The following is a 24432-nucleotide window of genomic DNA, read 5'->3' on the forward strand; positions in this document are numbered from 1 at the left end:
TCTTCTGCACACAGAGGGCACCGGACCGGAGCGGCTTCAAAATAGGCAAGTAAAGCGATGTTTTTCCTTTACAGGGCTAGATAGATTAGGCTTAGACTGTGGCTGGGAACAAGTTTAGAGTTAAACCCCATACACATGGGCCGAATAAAAACCAGCTGACATTCAGCCTGTGTGTATGTCAGTCGTCAGACAGAGGCCGGACGTTTGGCCAGCTTCTGTCGGCCATGCATGCTGGAAAATCAGCAGCAGACCGGCTCCCGATCAGCACTCTCAGTAAATGGCTGAGAGTTCTGATCGGAGTGTTCTGGCGGGGGGCTGCCACTGGCTGACACAGGGGAGCTGGATCATGTGACTGGACCGGAGAAAGCTAAAAACAGTATATTCATCCTCTTTTACATAGGTTAGTCAGCAAAGGTTTTAGGAGGAGGAGGGGGGCAATTTTAAGACTAGTTAGGTTTAGGCTGGAATCCTACTTAAAGGGAGGGATTCATCCCAATGACCACAAATGTAAGGATCCTTCCTCCCACTGACCATCACACTAATGTACCGTGAGCTGTAAATACGAGTATTAGCAGGCTTTCCCTGAGACTGGAAAGTTATTTCAAGGGTTATCCATTGTTAGGTTGGGAAAGGCTGCTTTAGACACTCTAGAACAGTAACGGTACAGAAATGCATACAGCCCTGAGTGCACCTTTCTATAGTACCACTATTAATCAGAGAGAGTAGGGAAATCGCAATAGTAGGTATGAAGAATTCCAGATTTTAAGAAGCCTAAATGTGAGCACTACAAATATTACAATCTGAAAAAGTCCAAAACAGATTCTTAAACCCTTCATCAGTTACAACCAACAGGCTTTGCAAACATCCAGTTTAGAGCTTCCAGTATTCTGGTGGATGGGCACAATTCTGTTGTTTGTATACTGGCTTTCAGCAAAGTCAAAGCCTTGTAAAGAAGAGAATGGAAATGAATAAAGATCAGGGTGTTTGTCAGTATATCATTTCACAGATGAAATCATTTGAAAAACGTTATTTATATACCCACCCCTCCAAAGTATGAGATGGATGAACTTACTTCGCAATGATTTCGCAGTCCTCTTTCTTGCAAGCGGGACCAGATGCTTTGGATTCTCCCAGCATGCTCTGGGTGGTTGCTGTTGTCTCCACAGGTACACTGGTGCTTCAACATCACAGAGTCATAAACAATTCCTATAGAGGGAAATAAAGTTTACTGTATATTCCACGGCCAATCGTTCAGCTATTACAGCAGTGATTTTTAACTTTACTGACAGATAAATAAATATCGATACACTGGGGGGATATAGCAAGCCAATCAAACTGAATCACTAGAACAGAGAAGAGAAGCAATGCGTAACAAACAAAAACGGATTTACTAGAAGGAAACTTGGTTGTTACAAAGCAGCTGAGATCACCTCTGATATGCTGCATCCAGGGTTGTACATCCATATACGTATGTATGTTTCACCTTGGAGGTGTATATACTCAAGTACAGTCGCATCTTGTAATTCATTTGTACAGGTGACTGTTTGTAACACATGTGGCTCCCAGGCACTAAAACAAGGACATTATATGTCCCAAAAGCCCATGTGCATGAGCCCCATGAGCCAACAAACAGGTCCAGCAGCCAGGATTTTGCAGTGGAGCCTATGATGAGCCACTCCCCTTGAGCAATACACATTTTCTTGTGAAGTTTGCTATAAGCATGCAGTTTTTTTACTTTTTAAACAATCCCCCTCTACTAGTCATAAGTATCACAAGCCCACCATGTTCACTGCTTTAAAGTGAAAACAGGTCTAAAACGTCAAAGTTCTGAGAATGTAGAGACAGGGACCGAAAAGGAATCATTTTGCTTAGTAAACTACTTGAATATGTGATGATTGAATCATTCAATCATGTGCAAGCAAAAATATATGTTTTTCTTTTCCTTGCATGTGATTGGAAATTCTTTGCAAAGTGAATTTTCACCACAATCCCTAATATAAGTGAACAATCCATTGTGAAGGAATGATTCGCTATGCAAAAAGTGAACATGATCTTCTGCTTTAGTAAATCAACCCTGTGCCCTCTCTTTGATAAATCTCCTCTATCACACTGTATGCCACAAAGATTTACCTCTGCTAAACTCATTCTACAAAACACTAGATTCCCATTTACCAGTTAGACATGGCAGAAACAAGCACAAACAGTTTTGAGTTGAGAAAAAAAAATGCTGCACTCAAACTTCCAGATGCACAGTAAGTGGTAAAAGCAAACTTGTGTCATTCACAGAATATCCAAACATATATCTTACCATTAAAGTGGTGCTTTAGTAGAAAAAAAAATTGCAGACAGGATTTTTAAAGCAGAAGAGACATACTATGTCCCCTTCTGCATCAAAGTTTCCTACCTGCCTGTCTGCACCGTACACCAAGCTACACATGAACCAATCAGTGTACAATTTTGGCAATGTTGAGTTGAATGAAATCCTGCGTATGTGAGAGAGAGTGATGTCATCTCAGAGCAGCCAACAAAAACAGCCAGAGTTAGATACCTGGAAGCAGACTGTCCAAAGATGTCAGCAGGCAGGGAGTTCCAGTGCTGAACAGAAGGTGAGTATAGTTCCTCTTTAAAGTGATTTTAAAGCTGCGTTTTTTTTTTTTTTTTAAATAAACATATTATACTTACCTCCTCTGTGCAAGGGTTTTGCACAGAGTGACCCCGATCCTCCTTTTCTGGGGTCCCCTGTGGCGAATCCATTGACACAAACAGCAGGACTCAGCCCCACCCCCCCATGTCACTGGGTTTGATTGACAGCAGTTGGAGCCAATGGCTCCTGCTGCTATCATTCTATCCAATGAGGACCCGAGACAGTGGCTGGCGCTGCTCTGCTCTTCCCATCGCTAGAACGATCGGGCTCAGGTGAGAAAAAGAGGCGGGGGGGGGGGGGGGGGGTCAGGGGAGGGGGCTCTGCAGCACAAAAGGTTTTTCAAAGGTGAAAAAATGTGAGGGTTTACAACCCCTTTAAGCAATTTTGGCTGGCTTTTTGCATGGCTGTCATGGATTCTGCTTCTGTGACACAAGTGCTGGCTGTTGTCTGCTGTGGCATAAAGCCCATCCCTGCTTTTGCACAGTCTAATAAGTCCTTGGTGGCATTACTCCATAAGGTGGAATCTTCAGAAATATTTTTTTCTGCCAGTCTTTATTGCCATATCACACCCATTCGGATTTAAACCCACACTGGAAAATGATGGTTGAATACAGAAAACATAAATTTGATAGGTTGCAGTGGGGTGATTCCCTGTCTGACATATAGGTCACACAATGTTGCTTTTGCTGTGTGATCATTACCTGTGGTGAAGCGTGTCTTCTCCGGCTGTTCTGGCAATGTGAGTGTAATTGTTTTGGAGGAAGGATCTTGACTAGGGATAGAAGCTGAAGCTGGAGAGGACTTTGCTCTTGTAAGAGGACGATGTGTTTGAGACATAAGAGGGATCATTAAAGTGTCCAGTTGCTGAGGTCTTTTCATGTGCTGTTGTGCGCGAAGATGGTTTGGATCCCACATGTAAGCCTGAGAGGAAAACAAAGATAGTCACATATGGCTGGATCAATAACCAAATAAACTTCGCCAGATCAGCAAAAGATTTACAGGTTAGGGTCAATTTATAAAAAAAAAATCTGCTGTGTGATTGTCTCAAACATATGCACAACCATCACAAGTATTCTCTGTACTTTGTCTAATACATGAACGTGATTTACAGCTCGATCTCGCGACCATAATGCAGTATGTTCCTGATTCAGTTATTTCAAGAAAATACTGCATTATAGCCAGTACATGAAGCTGACATCATATCACATCAATCGTAGGAAATAAACACATTACACATTTACAATACATTTTTTTTTTATAAACAGACCCTTAACCTCCCTGGCGGTATGATTATTTCGGATTTTAGGTGCTGAAAGCGGTACAATTATTTTGCATGGAAATTTGGCGTTTTATATTGTAGGCCTGTAATTCTTAACAATAACACACTTAAATCTGTCCAAACAAGAGTCTAGTAGATATCCCGGGTATGATAAAGTTTGAAACACAAAAACATAAATTATAATATAATAAAAAAAAAATAATAATTAAAAAAAATAAAAATAAATAGTAATAAAATAAATTTCCCCACAATTCACTATCGCTCAATTCTGCAAGTGTTCTAATTTACTATCGCTGTTTTCTAGCTGGTCTAAAGCCATTTTTGACGTAAAGGGACACTTTTTGGTTGCTATGGACAATCTCCAGTTTCCAGGCAGAAAGAACAGTATATGCAATATAAAACTGCATGCAGGGCATGGGCCAGAGCACTGGGGACAAAGGGATGTGAAATCATTTCATACAGTACTGTAATCTGTAAGATTACAGTACTGTATGTGTTATGCTTTTAACATTTTTTTTGAATTTGCCGCCAGGCTCCGCCCCCGTGCGTCGCGCCGCTCGCAGGGAACGGAGCCTGGCACGGAGAGGCTTCGGAGGAGGACGGAGCCCTCGGACACTGCGGGTGACATCGCAGGATCCCGGGGACAAGGTAAGTAAAGCCGCCCCAGGATCCTGCAATGCGATCCCGAGTGTGGCTCGGGGTTACCGCTAATGGTACTGAATTTTAACCCCGAGCCACACTCGGGAATACCGCCAGGGAGGTTAAGGGGAGATTTACTAAAACTGGTGCATACAAAATTTGGTGCAGCTCTGCATAGAAACCAATCAGCTTCCAGGTTTTATTGTCAAAGCTTAATTGAACAAGCTGAAGTTAAAATCTGGTGCAGCTATGCATGGTAGCCAATCAGCTTCTGTGTGCCCCAGTTTTAGTAAATCTCTCCTAGAGTCTAGTCACAATCTAACAAACTAGTGATGTATAACTAGAATCTGTATTTGGTACCTTTATTAGTTTTATGTAGATTTTCTGGTGCAATTAAAAGTTAAATTATAGCAATATTACTACTAATTCTGCTGTTGCTAAACACAACCAAGTTTTTTACAAGCTGCCCCAGCAAATCCAAAAAAGGTGAAGTGAAGATTCCTTTACCAGGCTGAAACAATGGGGTTGATTCACTAAAACTTGAGCGTTTTTAACAGTATCCAATTCGCATAACATGTGAATCAGACCGGCTTTCACACGCCAGGGATGGCTGTGCCCATTTCTGAAAAGGGTCCTGTGCGATTTTGGATCCAGTTTAGGTGAGAATTCAAGTAAAAATTTGCACCTGAACCAGTGAACAAAACAGCACTGGACTTCAGACTGCAAACCCCAGCCAGACATGTGTGAGCCTAGCCTAAGTAAATCAACCCCAATATGTCTCTGCTAACACTATTCCATGCACATATTCTTCTATACTCCAGTTTGGTACATAGTGCTGCTCTCAAGGCATTTGCATACAGATAGAGAGCAGTACCTGAGGAACAAAATGCTGGATTACTGGTTGGCCACCACTTGGCACGTCTTGTACACCACGTAAGGCTTCTGTTCGAACTCTAGATGGGTTTACTCCCATTTCACCAGGTCGTTCATTTGCTGGGCTGCTGTCATCCATCTCCTCTGATGGAATCTGGCTCAGTCTCGGCCTTTCACTGGTTTTCTGTGGGCGCTGTAGAAATGTGACATTTGTAAAAGCCTATAAAGGTTTAGTAAATGGTTATTAGAGTCCTTCCAAACTGACACACTAAAGTATAAGCAATGCACAAGCTAGCCATTTTTGACTCCCTAAGGGCCTGACCTGAACAACTGGAAAACTGCTGTGTTTTTAAAATAGCAATCATTGACGTCCTAACTTCTTTATCCAAATCTGCAGACACAAAGAATCGAAACTGGTTGCTATGGCTTTTCTTAGCTCGTTTTCATGAAGCAGGTCATTGTGGCCCTCAGTTCATGTTATGTTGCTTTTCAATGGAAAATCAATGGCAAGAAATTGCCTTTTCATATTCAAAACTATAGAAGAAAAACAACAGCCAGAGTCTAGTCAAGCAGTTTTTCTGTTTCAATTATTTTAATTGAGAATTGTATAGAATACTATTGACTTTGAAGCTGTAAATTACAAAGGGACTGCATTCTCCAATGAAGACACTACATCCATGCAAAATGTAGCCCTGTGGTATTTACCATATAGTGACTTATTCTGTGCTTCTCCATGGTTGCATTTCATGATTAAAGTAGGTTGGAAGAAGATGAGTTTTGTGGTTAGGACATCTTAGCCCTCCCATTGACGAACAGAAATATGAACAGTCACTTCAGTAATATTGGAAGAGAATGGATGAAATTAAGAGAGCACAAAGGTAAATTCAACAATGAAGACTTGTTGGGTACACATGGAACGTTTTTATGTTAGTGCGGCGATCTCTCCGCTGAGCTATTGTGTTCTGACAGGGGGACTGCCAATGTCTGTGAGCGCTGATCAGATATTGGTTTTCCAGCATGCTTGTTTGACTGGCTTTTGACGGACAAGGAGCTGTACACACGGACCAAAAGTTGGTAACTGCCGAACCGATCGTTTTCAGACACGTTTTTGGGCCTGTGTGTACTTAGCTAAAAGTGATTGTAAAGGCTCAATTTAAAAATAAAATAACAAACATGTTATACTTACCACCTCTGTGCAGTTGGTTTTGCACAGAGCAGCCCAGATCCTCCTCTTCTCGGGTCCCTCTTTGCTGCTCCTAGCCCCTTCCTCCTTTAAGTGCCCCTCAGCCAGCAGCTTGCTACTACAGGTTGTCACCCAAGCCGTGTCAAAGCTCTGTGTATCCATTCAGACAAGGAGCCCCAACCTGGCCCCACCCCCTTTCTCCCCTGATTGGCTGACTGACTTTAATTACCAGCTGCTGGAGCCAATAGTGCCGCTGCTCTGTCTCAGCCAATCAGGAGGAGTGTACTGGATGGCTGAGGGGATTGTGGACATTGCTGGAGAAAGAAGGAGCTCAGGTAGGTAATTGAGGGGGTGCTGGGGAGGCTGCTACACACAGAAAGTTTCTTATCTTAATGCATAGAATGCATTAAGATAAAAAAAACTTCTGCCTTTACAACTCCTTTAAACTGAAAGTAGAGTGGTCTTCCAGTTCTTATGGAACAACATTTATAAAAAAAAGAGGCCTAACGTGTCCATACCAGTAACTGTATGTAAAAGGAGCGCCATCGGCTGGTGTACAGAAGTTGAAAATCTTTATATCTAGAATATAGTGTGCATTCAATGTACAAACCATATACAATAATACTGAACTACAGTATATACAATGACAATGGTTGGGGCAAGATTTGGTTAAAAAATTATATTTTGCATGTTGATCTGCATACAGTGGACCTATGGCTTCAATGTTGTGCATTCTGGGTTATCTCTCCATAAAGCCTACTAGCCCTTTATCAGTACCATTAAAAGGAACTGTCACTTATGTGTAAAAGTATTCTCTGGAGTTTTTTCTTCCACCTTGCTAACCTCAATAACCAATGTAATGGTTCAGTAGTTTTTTAAAAAAGTCCTTATTTTACAGTCCACAGTATCCACCAAGCACTATAAAAGCACAGACCTCACAAAATGTTATAGCATGAATGTTTTTTCATTGCTTGTACCGGCTGCAATTTTAATTTAACTTTAGCAGGAATTTCAGCATTAACCTTGAAGAGTTGTTTGTAAATCTTTGTGAAAATGACTACAATTTAGATTTAGATTCTTTTTGATTTAGAGTATTACAATTTAGATTTATATTGTAAGCTCCATGAGCAGGGCCCTCCTCTTCATTCTGTATTGAACTGTATTGTAATTGTACTGTCCCCCTTTATTCTGTAAAGCGCTGCACAGACTGTTGGCACTATATAAATCATGTATAGTAATATAATAAAAATTATAATGTCACTGATTCCATTTATAGTTCCATAAGGTACTGGAATATAGCAGAGGTATATATCAAGTTATTATCACCCAAGATAGATATTGTAGCTTTTGGTATATACTAGAAAGTTATACCACTAACAGTTTCATCATTAGCTCTCTTGAACTTTATCTGTGAGATTATTACTCTTTGCAACTGGGTCAGATAGTGGCTGCGATTATGAGGGTGTCCCACTCACCTGGTTGGGTCATTTATTTGGTATTATGAAGAATACAACAGGACAAGCCGGAGCGTGCAAATGTGGATAAGAACACCAGAAACTCCCAGGTGTAAGGGAACAGAGTTTAGCATTACAGCAGGAAGATCGTGCTGTCAGAGTATGCAAAACATAGAAAAAACCCAGCTCCCTTTAGAACTACAATACCACTTTTGAGCAGACTGACCCTTTAAAACACATTTAGACATAAAAGTGGTTAGGGCTCTTTTGTCTTGGCGCAGTGTTATTTATGAGCAGCAGAGGAGGACCATTTATGACTCAAGCTGCAATATCATAAATCTTTCCCTTCCATATCAGTAGGGATAGTTTTGCACTGATATACAGCAGGGTGCTTTGTAAAATGAAAGCTGATGACTAACAGCCCTACCAGATAGAGCCACACAGGAAGTACTGGATAATTAGCTTCTGAGGTTTCCTGTATTGGGACAACATGACAAAGCTGCATATTCCAACAATAGGACATTTCCAGGAAAAGATGAACACAAAAAACAAAAAACAAACGTGACTGCATTCCAACATGCAGCAATGTGAAGTCTATGTCTTAAATAGAGGTCTGGAACATTAAAGTGTATGTGAAGACATTTTTTTCAGTTTTGATTAGACTCTCCGTCAAATTGCCTAGTTGTCAGCAGAACAAGTAGTGGATTAGCCTTTCAATGTATACAAATGTTCTGGTGACAACAGTATAGGAGGAATTTCCCTCACTGTGAGATTTCCTCTCACTTGTATCTCCAGGACAGGGAGATAAGGGAAACCCCCCCAACAAGACACAAACCAAAAAATACCATAACAGTGGTTTTAAAACTTCTCTATTCTGTCCAAAACAAAAAAAAAAAAAATCTCAGTTATACATACACTTTAACTAATACAGCTATTTTAGCTAATACAGATACTTTTGCTACTTTGTGAAAAGCGGGCCCAATACTGGGTAGCTACTATCGTATCCTGTGCTTACCTTATTTGCCCGTTTCAAATATTCAGGAAATGCTGCATATTGCTGCTGGAGGAGCAGTTGCTGTTGGAGTGTTTTAGTATTTTGAGGAAGAGGCTCAGAACGGGTCCGACTTAAGGCTTTGTGGTGCCCAGTAGCTGACAAATGGTCAGGGCTGATAAGGGGATGGGTGAACTGCAGTGGAACAGAACTCAAGCCTTGAAAATAAAGAGAAAGAAGAGATCTATATTAAAATGCCTTTTATCTGGAAGTGCGATATTCACTTATACCACAAGGTGGCAGTGAAGACACTTTATAACCAGAAAATTGCTAAGCAAAATAATTTAACATGAGTGCTCACTGCCAGGTGGTAAAATCAGTTCTGAGATTGGGGATCTTTGAGCCTGGGTTCACACTTGTGCAATACAGACACTGCATGTGATTTGCACAGGAATCACACCGCATTCCTGTGCACATCACATGCGATCTCTATGCAGTGCGATTTCAGCCATACATTTTGTATGGCTGAAATTGCATCGCATCCGCACCAAAATGTTGCAGGACCTTTTTTTCCCGCACCTGAATCGCATTGCATGGGTGCGATGCGATTCTGGCAATCCCAGTGCATTTTGCAATCTGTTTCAGGGTGTCGTTAAGATAACATTGACCCGCAGCAGACTGCATGGATGCCATATGATTGCAATGCGGTGTGCGAAACGCACAGGATTCGCTGCAATTCCTGCATCGCATAAGTGTGAACCAGGGCTACAGAATAACTCCACTATATATATATATGTAAAGGAATGTTATTAGAAATGTCCTTTCCTTTTCAATCTGTAGTGCTGTAATTTTCAATATGGCTACCTGGAGGCGTTCTGTACACAGATGATGTACAAAACGACCCCCCCCAGAAATGTAATTTCCTGCTTGTGTGATTGGCTTACTGATTTTCCCAGAAGTCTGCACTAAGATACAAATCAGATTTTGAGCATCCCCTGCAACAAAAATGGATTTTTTATTGAGATACTCCCAAAGGGAAATCACATCTAAAGGGATGCATACCCTGCAATTTTCCTCATTAGAATCCTGCAAGTGCAGCAGCTGATTGATAATTATGAAATCACTCCCATTACCATTCATATGGACACAGACAAACATCTATCTCTTCAGAATAACCTAAGGTAAGAACCTGCAACAAAGTTTGTTAAAATCCCTGCAGTGTACATTGACCACCCAGAGGGGAACATTTTTTTCTCAACAAAAGTGGAGCTACTCTTTAAGTACTCTTGCCACAAGGACCCTTTACTACATGTAGTGTACAGTATAAGGGGTGTATGGCCATACAAAACAGTCAGGGCCATTGGGTGTATAAGGACATTCAGACAATATTTAAGGGTTTATTTAACCACTTGCTGTTCGCCCTATAGTAGTTTCACTACTACAGGGCGGCAGCTGTGCACCGGATCACATATATATATATTTATATATATATATATATTTATATATATATATATATATATATATATATATATATATATATATATATATATATATATATATATATATATATATATATATATATATATATATATATATATATATATATATAGTGATTCGGCATTTCCACCTGTAGCGGGCGTGGCGCTTCTGCTGTGAATATTCACAGAATCTGATCTGCGGGTACCATGCTGCATTCATTTGTGTCTTATTTATCTGCATGAATCGCACCTTTAAATAATTCTGACAGTCTCCTGTGAGGATTTCACATCTACCAAAGACACACTTGGAACGCTTGCAGTTAATTCTATCCAGCCCTCTGATAAGTGCTGTGAACTCAAGCTATCGGAAATGAACTAATGGCTTACAAAGTACAACACTCCACTTTAATTACTGTCACAGCTACAGCGCACCACTAATAGCAGAGTACCTTTAAATAAATTGGTGGGTTTGCCATTTTGCATAATAAGCACATTGGAAAAAAACAACCCGATGGTGTCTGCAAGTTTGTGAGACTAAACAAAATAATAGCTAGCATGTGGGAATGTGTCGGCAACCAACATCTACTTGCAATCTTTTTCTGCAAGTTAGGTTGTGAAAGCAAAAGCTCAAAGTGCACCTACGCAATGCTGGGGATGATAGGCATCGTGCATCATTCTTCCCGTAATAAAACCTATACCACTCAATTCACAATAGCAAAACCCATTTGGTATTTTTTCCACCTGTGTTTAGTTTGTTTATTCTCTAAAATGCATTAGTACAGTCCATCTATTAAAATGTTAATCATTCTGATTTGACTTTTACAGATAGAATTTTCCAACAACATCAGAAAAAGTTAGGGCCCTAGACCAGCCCCAGTTTAAATCCTGCTCTAGCACTATATATCTAGATGTTCTTCAAAATGAGGAGAGCGGAGCTGGGAGTTTAGTCTGTGGGAGTTTATTAGGCACAAAAATTATACAGATCAAGACAGAAAACCAGAGAGAAGAATGCTCTTTAGCTGACCATAGATGGTTTGAATCTCAGCTGGTTCAGCAGGAACCGGACAAAATTCGCACCATGTATAGGCAGGCTGAATGTACCCAAGTTGATCAATCAACTTGGGTACAACCAGCTTGTCGCATTTTACATGTAATTATTGCTAACGTCTGTTATAGCTTCTAGCGATAATAACTATGTTCTCCCGGCTGGGACGGCTCCCTCTGCATCCCCCCGTTGGGAGAACACAATGGCTCCATAGAAAGGATTCCCCCCATCATCATTAGCTGCGTTGATGGGGGGAATCAAGTGATTTTCTTTCCTGCAAAAGTGCTCTGTCTATGGCCGGCCTTAGCTTGTTTTCAGAACTAGATTCTTCAAGGAGTTTTGATTTCTGTTTATTTTATCTCTCCTTGAACAACTATGCAAAGGACACCCCAACAACACCCAAAAGCTGTTGTAATAACAAACAAATTCAGAGACGGTGTATGCAGCTGTATAGGAGCTTAGCGGTGGAATTTGGTATCACCTTCCCCAAAAATACTGAATAATCCAGTTTATGATGTTGACGGTATCAGCCGGGCTTCTGGTATTTCTGCACATTACTAATATTACAATCACTACTGTGAGCTGTCCTAGGAACAGAGAGGGCTACCTGGATGAAGTTCAGCATGCTTAGAGAAGACTATCTGACATGAATTTCAAATGCATTAATGTTCGCATGCTTCACCATATTAGTCAATAATTAGAGGAACACTTGTTAAAAAACAGGAGCGCTGTCTTCCTTCTTTGGGAAAAAGACACACACAGTATGTAAAGCTGGGGGTGGCTGCTACAGTGTAGATGCAGAGGATTTCTCACCCTGATTGTGTGTCTGTGCAGCCTTATAGCTGCATGATATTTTAGAATGGTACAAAAAGATCTATGGATAAACATTTCTGCCAGGCAGCAGTCTGGCTGAGGAGCTTGGGAGATACAGGTAGACAACAGCATGGATATCTTCAGAAATAAGCTCATCTGTATGCAAGTGGCAATCATCGACTTTTTAGCCAAAACGACATACTTGCAACCATCGATGCATGCGTAGGCTCTAGAATGATGACAGGTTGAAGACGAGTTGCCAGAGAATTCGTACCATCATGGCTTTCTATACCTGGCATGTACACAGTGGGATGTGTCAGATGTGGCACTCGATGTATCAGGCTTGGCATGGTCCTCCGTTCCATTTCCTAAAGTGGGAACAGATTATAGTGGGTATTATAAATACTAAAGCATAATCTGAAGTGGTAAGTATTCTGCAGTGCTAAGACATTTTATGACAATGAAATTACTAAAATTTTATGGATATGAAGAGAAAGAATATCCATCATATTTATCCCACGTTCACACCGGTGCAACTTGTCATATGATTTGACAGGTCAAATCACATTAAAAGTTGCATGCTATTTTCGGCAATTGAACTGTTCAAATCTATCTGAGGCCAACTTTGTAGTGCTGCACTGATTTGAAAAAGTAGTTCCTGGACTACTTTTGGCGATTTCAGGTGCGACTTGCATAGACATTTGTCCATGAAGTCACACAGATGTCAGCCAAGTCTCACCTGAAGCTGCACTGACATACAGCTTTGAAATTGTGTGATTTCAAGTGAAGCTGCGTGATTTCAAAGCCGCATTCAGTGTGAACCCAGACTAAAAGGTAAAAAATGTAGTAGGTACCACTAGCCTATAATCAGGTTCACTGCGCTTCCCAATTTGAGGCCCAGTGCAGTATTTCTATGCATGGCTGCTGTCTGCTTACATGAGGTAGGAGGAGTGGGCAGCATACTATGGTGCCCAACCTGCGGCCCTTTGGTATATGATGTGGGGTCATTGAATAGGGTAATGGCAATGGTCTCTACTAGCCTCATGTAACATGTTCCTAGTTTTGTATTTTATTCTGCAGCCTTCCCCAGCCAAAAATGTATCTTGTCCTTACCTCTGAGGCAGCTCCAGGCAAGGAGGACAAACTTCCATTCTCAGCAGCCAGGCTGTCATTTGGTGAGCTGCAGCCAGACACTGGAGTGCTGCTACTGCTGGGAGAGGAGTCTGTAATGGAAACGGAACAGATTGAAAGAGTCTGCATGATGACGTTACCTTTCTGATAGCAGTGCAATCATAGACCTGCAGTGATTTTTGATGTCCAATTAGCAAATTATACAGAATGTATATTAATTAAAAGGGGCCTTAAATAATTCACAACAAATTCACAAGTGCTATTACAGAGTTTGCATGTATATAGAGTACAATCATTTCTGTCAGCACGTTCTCTTGACAATGTGAGGGTTGTCTGGCAGTTAGAAGCCCACATGTTTGCCATTGTCTTTCTGATTTAGGGTCAGAAAAAGCAGCAGCAGAGAGGATGATGGATTTCTCCATCAGGATGAAGAAATGGACTGAACGCAACAGTGTCTAACCAAATTAGAAAAGAACCATTCAAAAGAAAACGTGTAAGTTCAGCCATAATCTAACTAACGCTAAAACTACTCTCTGCCACATTCTAAACCTAACCTATCTAACCCTGTAAAAGCAAAAATCACTATACATACCTTTTCTGAAACCGATCCGGTCCAATCTCCAACGGCGGCTGCTGTGTAGCGGGAGACAGCCGACAACGACTGTAAAATGCCTAGGAAGTGATGTCACCCATAGGGGTTGATTTACTAAAGGCAAACAGGCTGTGCACCTTGCAAAGTGCAGTTGCCCTCTGCGAGTGCAGTTGCTCCAGAGCTTAGTAAATGAGGTAAGGCTTCACTTTGCAAAGAGTACCCAACCAAAGAAAATTTAAAAAAATGCATTAATGCTTGCACATGATTGGATGATGGCAGTCAGCAGAGTTTCTGCTCATTTACTAAGCTCTGGAGCAACTGCACTTGCAGAGGGCAGTTGCATTTTGCAAAGTGCACAGTCTTTTTTCCTTTAGTAAATCAACCCCATAGACTTACTATGGGGCTTCCGTTGTCAGCTGCCTCTCCTGCGCCAGTCTACACAGAGAAGCCGCCGCTGACATTTCAGCGTGGGACAGGACCGGATTCAGAACAGGTAAGTATAGCGATCTCTTCTTTACAGGGCTAGATAGATTAGGCTTAGAATTTGGCTGCGACTAGGTTTAGTGTTAGATCTTGGCTGAACTTCCACTTTAATGCACCCATTTCAACAATTCCATTTACTTCTATTGTTATAAGTGGACAGCTGATTCACAGCCCTGTACTGTAAGACAATGAAGCTGTCCAGTCCCACCTTCTCCACTATATCACTGATGGCATAGATTATATGTGACAAAGTACTATTACACCATGGCAGTTTTTTCCTGATTCAGACCTGCTCTGACCAACGTGTTAAGAAGAAGAGATGTTACACCTAACCTTCTTCACATGTGTTCTGGCAGTTACTGGTTGGGGACACCATTAAAAGCATGTTTGTTATCAGAGTTTTTATTTAAATGTTAGTAGGCCTGTTGAACCACAAAAAAGTGCTTTAGAGACTTTTATACACCAGATTGTATCCAGTCTTAAGGTTTAATGCTTCTTTAAAATGATGCATTATTCAAGGAGACAAACTAGTTGGGTATAAGACGGGCTTATCTCATATGTGCCAATAATGCCTGTGATCACAGCAATGAAAAGCCAGACATGTTACCACCTCCGATGTGTCATTCACCCACCCTGTGTTTCTGGGGGTCTTCTTCTAACTGCAGGTGGAGCGCTTTCCTTGCGTGTAAGTGGGTTCTTCCTCCTCTCCCCCGACTTCTTTGGTCTGCAAGGCCACTTCAAGTTTGGCTCAGAGGCTGCAGGGAAATTAAGTGCACAATTCTAAATGTTAAGAGCTCAAAAGCAACCCCGCCAAGTTCTGGCTGGGTTGTTACAAAGAACCAGAACTTGAATGCTGAAGTGATTTCCTGATGTATTATATTAAATCTGGAACATGTATCAAAGTGATCTAAAATAACATGCTATATGGTTCCCAAGCAAGTCAGAAATCAGGAAAAAGACTTAACCTATAACAGGGCTTTATAAAATGTAATTTTATTTATTTTTTACATACAACTTGTTCATGGTCTAAATATGATCTGTTTTCTATATAAATATTAATATTAGACAGAGGGTTCCCAGAGTACAGCACAGCAGCTTGCTTTGCCTGATAGAGACCAGAACTCAGCCAGCTAATAAGAGATGAGGCCCAGCTAGTTTGTAAATAATGGACGTTTCCCCTTTAAAGGCAAAGAGCTGTTCCACAAGTCATCTAGTGGAGGATCTTACACCACAAATATGTCTTAATAGGTCTCACCCTTTAACATTTGTTACCATTAAAGTGGATGTAAACCCAATGTCATCCTTTCTAAACTACTGCCATAGGGGTTATCTATAAGGATATACATGCCTCCTGCATGTATCTTTACCTGTCAAATGTCTCCCCTCTGTCTGTTATTAGAGCCCAAAAACTGCAGATTCTGTGGGTGGGTCTGTTGTCTGGAGCTCGGTGGGTGGAGTCATGATGTCAGTAGACTCCCCGCCCACCTCTACACTCCCCTTGTCAATATGCATTTTCTCCTGTGTGTTTCTTACACTGAACTTCTGCTATGATCTCTAACATCCAGTGAAAAGACAGGAAAGTAACCACATGACTTCAGCATGCCAAATCATGCTGAGGTGTGGAACAGCCAATCCTTGCAGAGCTGCTGAAGAAAGGAGTGGGGGAGGGAATTAAAAAATAATGCATGTCTTAGGCTAGTGCACGAGATATGTAAATCACCTGTCACTCACAGCAAGGGGGAGGATTTGACAAAGTTTTGGTCAGTTTGTCAAGATTTATCTCACTGAACAATAAAAGAGGATTGCTCAGAGATGAATTAACTCTGTGTGGCAAGACTGGGCTCAAATGATAGGAATTCTTATACTCTACAGTATAATATCAACAAAAAAAAAAATTCGGGTTTACATCCACTTTAAAGCAATGTTAGAGCTGACCAATTGTTTCTGTGTAAAAAGTGATCAATTCTTGCTGAGGTAGTTAAAGAATTAAATTAATATACTATTCTATATAGAATTAATATACTAATATAATATACTTTTGAGTTTGTTTGCATGAACAAGAATTGGGAAACAATTTTTTCACTCCTGCCAGTGTAATGACCCAAAATTGGTCTCGTCAGTGATTTGCTACGGAAAACACAGCACTGTAAAGTGATTGGATTGATGGCAAATACTGGCCTTTTTAATTACCTGATGGATGAATTTTACATCTAGGACCTTTGTGTGAACAGGCCAAGGGCTTGTATACATGGACTTCAGACTAAAGCTGGTCATACACTGTTTAAATTTCAGCCGATTCCTGCCAGGAAAATTTGAGCAGTGTATGGTCCTGCTGGCACCTTTCTGTTCAACAAAAGTTGATTGTACTATCGACTTTTGTCAAAGAAGCCTGTTGGGAAATTATGAGCCAAACACTTTATCCAATCAAATTTAAGCACTATGAGGGTCGGTTGTCAGAATATAATAGCCCCATGGGGAGGATTGATCCATCCAAGGTGTTAATGTGGATAAAGAAATTACATAGATTTATTTATAGGCTAAACAAAAGAAATCTATTAATGCATGTCCAGCCTAAAAATCCAGTCTAATGCAGAAAACCTTCTTGCATATGAGATTAGTCTAAGACCAATTTGAGGACAGTTAAGACCTATCTTTGCAAATGCTGACCTCAAACTAACACCTAGCAAAGGAATTATGTATAACCTGCTCTATATGATCAAATTCAAATTCAAATTCAAAATTCAAACACCAAGGTCCACACTGGTGAAAAAATGCTTTACAAACATATGAAGCAAAACATAAATGCATATATACGCACTAGTCTATATAGCTCTGCCACCTCCATTTTATCATTAGTCAGCAGAGCAGATAAGAGCTGGAAGGAATAACTTTACCTGTTCTTCTGAGAGGAAAATGCTCAGAAGGATTACAGTTGCTGGCAGCATCCTGGGGAATGAAATTGTTGGGAAGAGGAGGATGAGGTTCCGGTTCAATCAACTCAGAAGGCCTGAAAATAAATACACCACTGCTTTCCTTACTGATGTTAATATCATTTATCATATACTACATTTATGTGTTTCTATACAATGTACTTTACATAAGGTACAATCCCATCAGTCCCTGTCCTCACAAAGATTACAATCTAATAGGGATCACCAGCAGGAGGATGGAGGTCCTGATTGCTCTATACCAGTTGTTCTCAACTCCGCTCCTCAGGACCCACTAACAGGCCAGAATTTAAGTATTACCTTGGGGAGATGCGGGGGCGAGTGCCGCCGGATTACACAGGACCAGGATCTCCTGTGTACTCAGCGCTCCCAGTCACACACAGTCCCACCTTCTGGCCCGGCTCCTAGCATAGACGTCACATGTCCCGGCATTGGAACAGTGTTCTGTTTATCATAGGAGTTGGGCCAGGAGACGGGATTGTGTTTGACTGTGAACGCCGAGTACACAGGAGATCCTGGCTCTGTGTAATCCTGCACTGGTGAGGCTGCATTGATGGGCAAAGGCGGGGCTGCAGATGGGCACTGATCAGACTGCATTGATGGGCAATAGTTAGGCTGGAGATGGGCACTGATCAGGCTGCAATGGTGAGGCTGCAGATGGGCACTGATCAGTAGGGTTGTCCCGATACCGATACTAGTATTGGTATCGGCACCGATACCGAGCATTTGCCCGAGTACTTGTACTCGGGCAAATGCTCCTGATGCTTCCCCTGATACCTGGACTGTCAGCGGTGATCGGCACGTGAGGGAGTTACAAGCTTCTCCCCCCCGCGTCTTTCAGCTGCTTTAGTGACATACAACGGTGATCGGTGCTTGTAACTCCCCCACACGCGATCACCGCTGACTGTCACTGCATCCTCCTCCATGCCCCCTCCGTTCCTCTGTCCCCCTGCGCTGTCCCCCTGCGCTGTCCCCCTGCGTTCCGCCATCCCCCTCTCCTTCTCTGTCCCCTCCGTTCTGCTGTGCCTCTCCACTGTCCCCTCCGTTCTGCTGTGCCTCTCCGCTGTGCCCTCCGTTCTGCTGTGCCTCTCTGCTGTCCCCTCCGTTCTGCTGTGCCTCTCCGCTGTCCCCTCCGTTCTGCTGTGCCTCTCTGCTGTCCCCTCCGTTCTGCTGTGCCTCTCCGCTGTCCCCTCCGTTCTGCTGTGCCTCTCTGCTGTCCCCTCCGTTCTGCTGTGCCTCTCCGCTGTCCCCTCCGTTCTGCTGTGCCTCTCTGCTGTCCCCTCCGTTCTGCTGTGCCTCTCCGCTGTCCCCTCCGTTCTGCTGTGCCTCTCTGCTGTCCCCTCCGTTCTGCTGTGCCTCTCCGCTGTCCCCCTCCGTTCCGCCGTTCCCCTCTCCTTCTCTGTCCCCTCCGTTCTGCTGTGCCTCTCCGCTGTCCCCCTCCGTTCCGCAGTCCCCCTCTCCTTCTCTGTCCCCTCCTCCTTCCTTTGTGAATGGACAGAGTCAGCTGACTCTGTCCATTCACATAACTGAAACATTGTAATCTCTTGTGATTACGATGTGTCAGTTTATGAATGGAGAGGAGCCGCTGTCTTCTCTCCATTCATTTTCAGTGCAGCTGAGGCTGCAGAGAAAGGGACTGGGGAATCTCTATCCTTGGTCTCTTTCTCTGTCTCAAGGGGGAGATATCAGAGGTCTGTTAAGACCCCTGATATCTCGCCAAAGCCCCCCAACAGGGCTGATTAAAAAAAAAAAAAAAAACACACATATCGCAATAAAGAATAAAAAAAATATTATTGTAAAAAATAAAAATTGTAAATAAAAAAAAAAAACACACAGACACCGTTCACCCCACCCCCCCCCCCCCAAAAAAAAGAAAGCATTGTTACAAAGAAAAAAAAAAAAAACGCTGTCACATGACATTAAAAAAAAAAAGTATCGGTAATCGGTATGGGCGAGTACTTGAAAAAAAGTATCGGTACTTGTACTCGGTCCTAAAAAAGTGGTATCGGGACAACCCTACTGACAGGAAATTGTTGATTTTAAAAAATTCTATGTGTATTAGGGGGCAACACTACCCCCCTTCATCAGGGCTCAGCACAGGATAAAACATGGATGGACTTAGAGAAACCAGTACTGAATTCTCCACATGGAGGAATAACTTGACAGCAGTTATGGTTACCTGTAAGGCATGACTTGGCTGCTGGGATTGGTGGCGTTATTGCGGTCGGGTGCTACTTGCTGCTTGTTCCGAATCATCTCCAACAGTTTCTGCTTCACTGCTGGACTGGCCATGGCACCTAGAACCACAGATTATTATAAAAGCAGAAAAGAATAGTGACAACCAATTCCAGTGAACGAAGGTCTGTACCTTCATGTATATATTGTCCAAGCATATAGCAAAAGACAGTCTAGACACTGGTTGATATGTTTTGTTAGTTCAGCAGAGAAAACAGCAATCCTTTGGATGATCAGATTCCATACATGAACACTTTAACGTCTTCCGTCAAACTAAACTGCACAAGTGTATAGGATCATAAAGCAGAGAAGCTTCCCACACTGTGAATGACCAGCTAAAAGCTGCCAAACACGTTCAATTCCAGTAGAGTCTTATTTAGCTCTGTCTTGGCCGTACATTGCATGCAACAAGTTCAGCACAGCTAGCGCTGCATAACTGCGCCAACACCCCACATAAACAGCATAAATAAATTGGAAATAAGCAATAAATCTGCATTACAGCAATATCAAAAAACCTCCACTCAATTCTGAAATCCCCGCCTGCCTATTCCTGTGAGATATGGGGGTTCTACACTCACAATGCGGTTGTTTCAGCAACCAAGACTTGTGGTTCATAATTGCATACACAGATCTGAGCTGCTTAAAGAGCAAATTTCATGTGCATGCTCATTGTATCCTTAAGGACCCTTTCACACGTGCGGACCGTATGTCCGTATTTCATCCATCCGTTTTTGGATGAAATACGGACATACATGCATCCCTATGGGATAGCGGGTGTCAGCGGATGTACATCCGCTGACACCCGATGTTGTCCGCCTCCGCTCTCGTCCGATTCTGCGGACGGAAGAAAATCCTATTTTTCTATCTGTCTGCAGAGCGGATCGGAGGAACACGGACAGACGGTCCGTGTTCCTCCGATCCCCCATAGGGGAGAGCGGAGATCTGACAGGGCGGTCCCTGCACAGTGTGCGGGTCCCGCCCTGTCATCTGCCTGCTCAGCTGGGGAAAGCGGAGCGATCCCCGCTGAGCAGCGGATAAACACGGGGTGGATCAACACGGATCCGTCCCGTGTGAAAGGGGCCTTAATCAGGCTACAGTACTCCTCCTGCCTTGCCAGAGATGGACAACTGGGTAAACAGAAATTGATGGTCCAATGGTTAGCTTATAACCTTTTTAGATCACAACTATTGAATCTATCCCCAACTCTACACATAGTAGTGAGCAGGAACAAACTATAAACCGTTTCAAGCAGTAGGTGGCACACTTGCATTGGAAATTTCCAAAGAAACAAGTCCGCTCATCCTTTCTTGTATACATTAGATTTGTTGGTAATAAGCACAAAAAAGGCAACTAAGGTGTAGATGAAGATTTACCAAATTAACTTGGTCTTAATTTTTTAGTGGTATTAAAAGGCTATTTAACACCTAAGCTGCCTTATATTACAAAACAAACACGTAAATGCAAACAGTTCATACCCCTTTAAAAAAGGTTTGATATTTACTATTTGCAGCACAGCAGAGTGTCTGGTAATGTATATTTATTGCCATTTTAGGTAGGTGAGAGGCAGGAGTTAGAAAGTAATTAGCTTCTAGTTATAATTGAGAACCCCTGCATGATGTATGCTCTATAGGAATAGAAAAAGGTATGCAGCCTATTACCCAGAATGCTTATGACCCAGGGAACATTAAGAACCTGACTCCTGCTTACCCCAGATATTCCATACAAGTGTGACTTATAGAAAAGTACTCACAGGCTTATTTTGTCATATTTTTGGGACATACTGCAAAAATGACGTCCAGTGTGCTAAGACCTATTTTTTGAAAGCCTTGCACACAAATCAGGTTTCAATTTCCATCAGCTTAAGCTGGGTACACAAAGGTTGACAATCGGCTGAAAACCATCAGTTTGGCAGGAACCAGCCAACTTTCACAGCTCCTCGTCCCACGACCAGCTTCTGTCAAACAAGCATGCAGGAAAACCAGCCTCTAATCAGCGTTCGCAGCCAATGGCTGAGAGCATTGATCACTGTCTTCTGGCAGGGAGGGCAGTCCCACTGTCAAAACACAATAGCTCAGCAGGGAGATCACTGTACTAACATCAGATATGTTAGTACACCAATCTGTACGTTTTTTCGTTCAGCCCGCTGGGTTGAACGATAACAATAAATAAAAAAACCCACCCTTGTGTACCCAGCATTAAACCCATCAGAACAACGAAGTGTGACTGCTATGCATATTGAAGGACCCCAATGTTTCCTTACTTAACTACATTTGTTTCAAAGAAAAACAAAGTAATTGTATGGTAAATTATAGGGCCGAAACAACTAATCGATTAATCGACAACTAATCGATTATGAAATTAATCGATTACTATTTTCATAATCGATTAATTGGGCAGTAACATAATGGGGTTTAAAAAACTAAAACTGAGCCCTTTATAGTACAAAAAGAGCAAATAATCACTACTGTAGATATTACTTTCACTGTTTCACAGTAAAAAAAAGAAAAAAAAAATCTACATGGTTTCCTAGGGGATACGTTCACATCAAGGATATTTTCAGCTGCTGCGTATTTGGAAAGGATCAGGGACTTTTTTCAACACAAAACGGTGCTATTTTGGTTCAATATACTTCAATGGAGAAGCTGAATAAAAGCATGTAATGCGTTTTTGCAGCAATTTGTGTTTTTTTTAATCTGCCCAACAACAAATTGGCCAAAAAAAAGCATAAAAAAAAAAAGCAAAAATCAAAACACACAGCAAAAAGAACTGCAGAAACAGATCAAAAGCAAACACCATAGGTGTGTACCGAGCCTTATGCTGGCCACAAGGATCAATTTTCAGACAAGAATATTCATACGAAAAATCTTTTTACATTCGCTGAATGAAAGAATTTTGTTTGAAAAATGTCACTTGCTTTTAACATTCTGTTTTAAAATGAATGTAATTTCTGAACGAAAACCACATACACTGTCTGAAAATTCCTTTGACCAAGAAGTTTTCTATTATCTCTAAATTTTCCTGTCACTGTGGTTGAAAACGAACGTCGATTTGACCCCACTAACGATTAGAAAATCGAACGAACGTTCTTAAAATGAAATATTTTTTCAAGGAAGACATTGTTTTTGTATGGCCAACATATAATATATTACAGTTCTGTTTGAAAATCTGCAAAACAGTCTAACTTTTTTTTTCTTGAAATAAAAAATATTGATCTCTGAGTCTGATGATATTTACCAGATTCAACCTCTAATAGTATATACAGTATATCTCTTCTGTCTGTTATTCTCAGAGTGGATTAGATATTTTTTTCTCTAATCATATAGTTGGTTATTTATATTTACCACTGCATAGAGATATTTAAGAATTAATTGCCTTTTTTTAAACTTTACATAATTAACTAAATTATACACCACACTTTTTTTAAAGTTATTAACCGATTAATCGAAACAATAATCGACCAACTAATCGATTATAAAAATAATCGTTAGTTGCAGCCCTTGTAAATTGCATTTTAAATTAAAGAAAGAAACAAAAATATATAGAAAGGTTCCATACTGCCTTTGTTTTTATCCTTGTTGACCAGATGCCTCAGGCTTTGTTCCTGTCGTCCATGGTCTGTATTCCGACAGTCCACCTGGGAGATGAAGAGTGAGGATCAGCGAAGGAAAACACACTGCGGTCCCCATTACTTCTAATCTACTTGTATCCCCATCAGATTATTAGGAAGGAATAGCTTGGCATTGAAGTGTAGCTGTGTCACTGTACAGGTCTCACAATATAAGTGACAAGTACTCTAGAACACTACTTGGAAAATGTAATACGTAAAAAGGGGAATTTATGCATACACCTTTCATTAACCAACCCAACTCCTACACTGATAAAACAATGCGTGTTGTCATGGCTAAGTAACCGTGTCAGTGCTGTAAAACCTTTGGAATTTAAAAATACTCAAGGAAACAAAAAAGGAAAAATACCCTTATTTTGGGGTCTATATGGTGCTGTGGATTGATGGCTGAGTAGAATGCTTGCTGGGCCTGCTTTATGTTCAGCAGTGCGGTGTCCGACTGCTGATTGTGACGCTGGATTAGGTGAAAATCCATAGGGGTAGCTTGCGTCAGCACTGTGCTCGATGGAACGGTCAAGTCCACTGCAAAACAAAAACAGCAAAACATATACGTCAAACACATTTCCAGCATAAGAATACATTGATCAGTTGATGCTAATCAATTACTGCTTATGGCAAACTCTGAGTCTGCAACAAATATACTACATTAAGTTGGCTACACATATTACAGTGCGATTGTAAATTCTCCCTAGCACCAATAATTAATATAGTACAAGAGCCTGCAAATGTGCATTGAAGTGCTCCCCAACACATGGTAATGCACCACTGAGCGCTGAGGTGTGCTCCATCCAGAAGAAAAGGTAAGGTCCAGTTTTCAGTGGGATAGGGAGCATGGGCACCATTTAATAAAATGGGCTGTCTAAAACATTGGCATTAATGTGTGTACGGTAACGCACTGCTAAGGTGTAAAAGTGGTAGTAAACTCAGGCACCGCAATCCAAAATACATAAAAAGCCAATATATCTTTGCTATATAAACACACCGCAGTATAAATTTTCCCCTTAGCTTGCTTTTTTTTC

The 24432-nt window shown here is 41.5% G+C and overlaps 1 protein-coding gene across 9 annotated transcripts in view; it reads right to left on the minus strand.

Moving 5' to 3' along the window:
• HDAC7 (histone deacetylase 7) overlaps positions 1–24432 on the minus strand; it is a 466455-nt gene that overhangs the window by 44647 nt on the left and 397376 nt on the right. For 6 of the 9 annotated variants that reach the window (XM_073613657.1, XM_073613659.1, XM_073613653.1 and 3 more), the window contains 11 exons: positions 23763–23935; positions 23344–23422; positions 19733–19850; positions 17500–17612; positions 15238–15360; positions 13513–13622; positions 12602–12767; positions 9088–9281; positions 5437–5655; positions 3346–3565; positions 1073–1206 (listed from right to left, as the gene is read on the minus strand). In XM_073613657.1, the coding sequence (XP_073469758.1) occupies positions 1073–1206; positions 3346–3565; positions 5437–5655; positions 9088–9281; positions 12602–12767; positions 13513–13622; positions 15238–15360; positions 17500–17612; positions 19733–19850; positions 23344–23422; positions 23763–23935 (1649 nt within the window). The remainder of the gene's footprint in view (positions 1–1072; positions 1207–3345; positions 3566–5436; positions 5656–9087; positions 9282–12601; positions 12768–13512; positions 13623–15237; positions 15361–17499; positions 17613–19732; positions 19851–23343; positions 23423–23762; positions 23936–24432) is intronic. The other 3 variants (XM_073613656.1, XM_073613654.1, XM_073613658.1) reach the window with 3 other exon arrangements.

This window comes from Aquarana catesbeiana, linkage group LG02 (assembly GCF_042186555.1).
Source record: "Aquarana catesbeiana isolate 2022-GZ linkage group LG02, ASM4218655v1, whole genome shotgun sequence".
Lineage (NCBI taxonomy): Eukaryota > Metazoa > Chordata > Amphibia > Anura > Ranidae > Aquarana > Aquarana catesbeiana.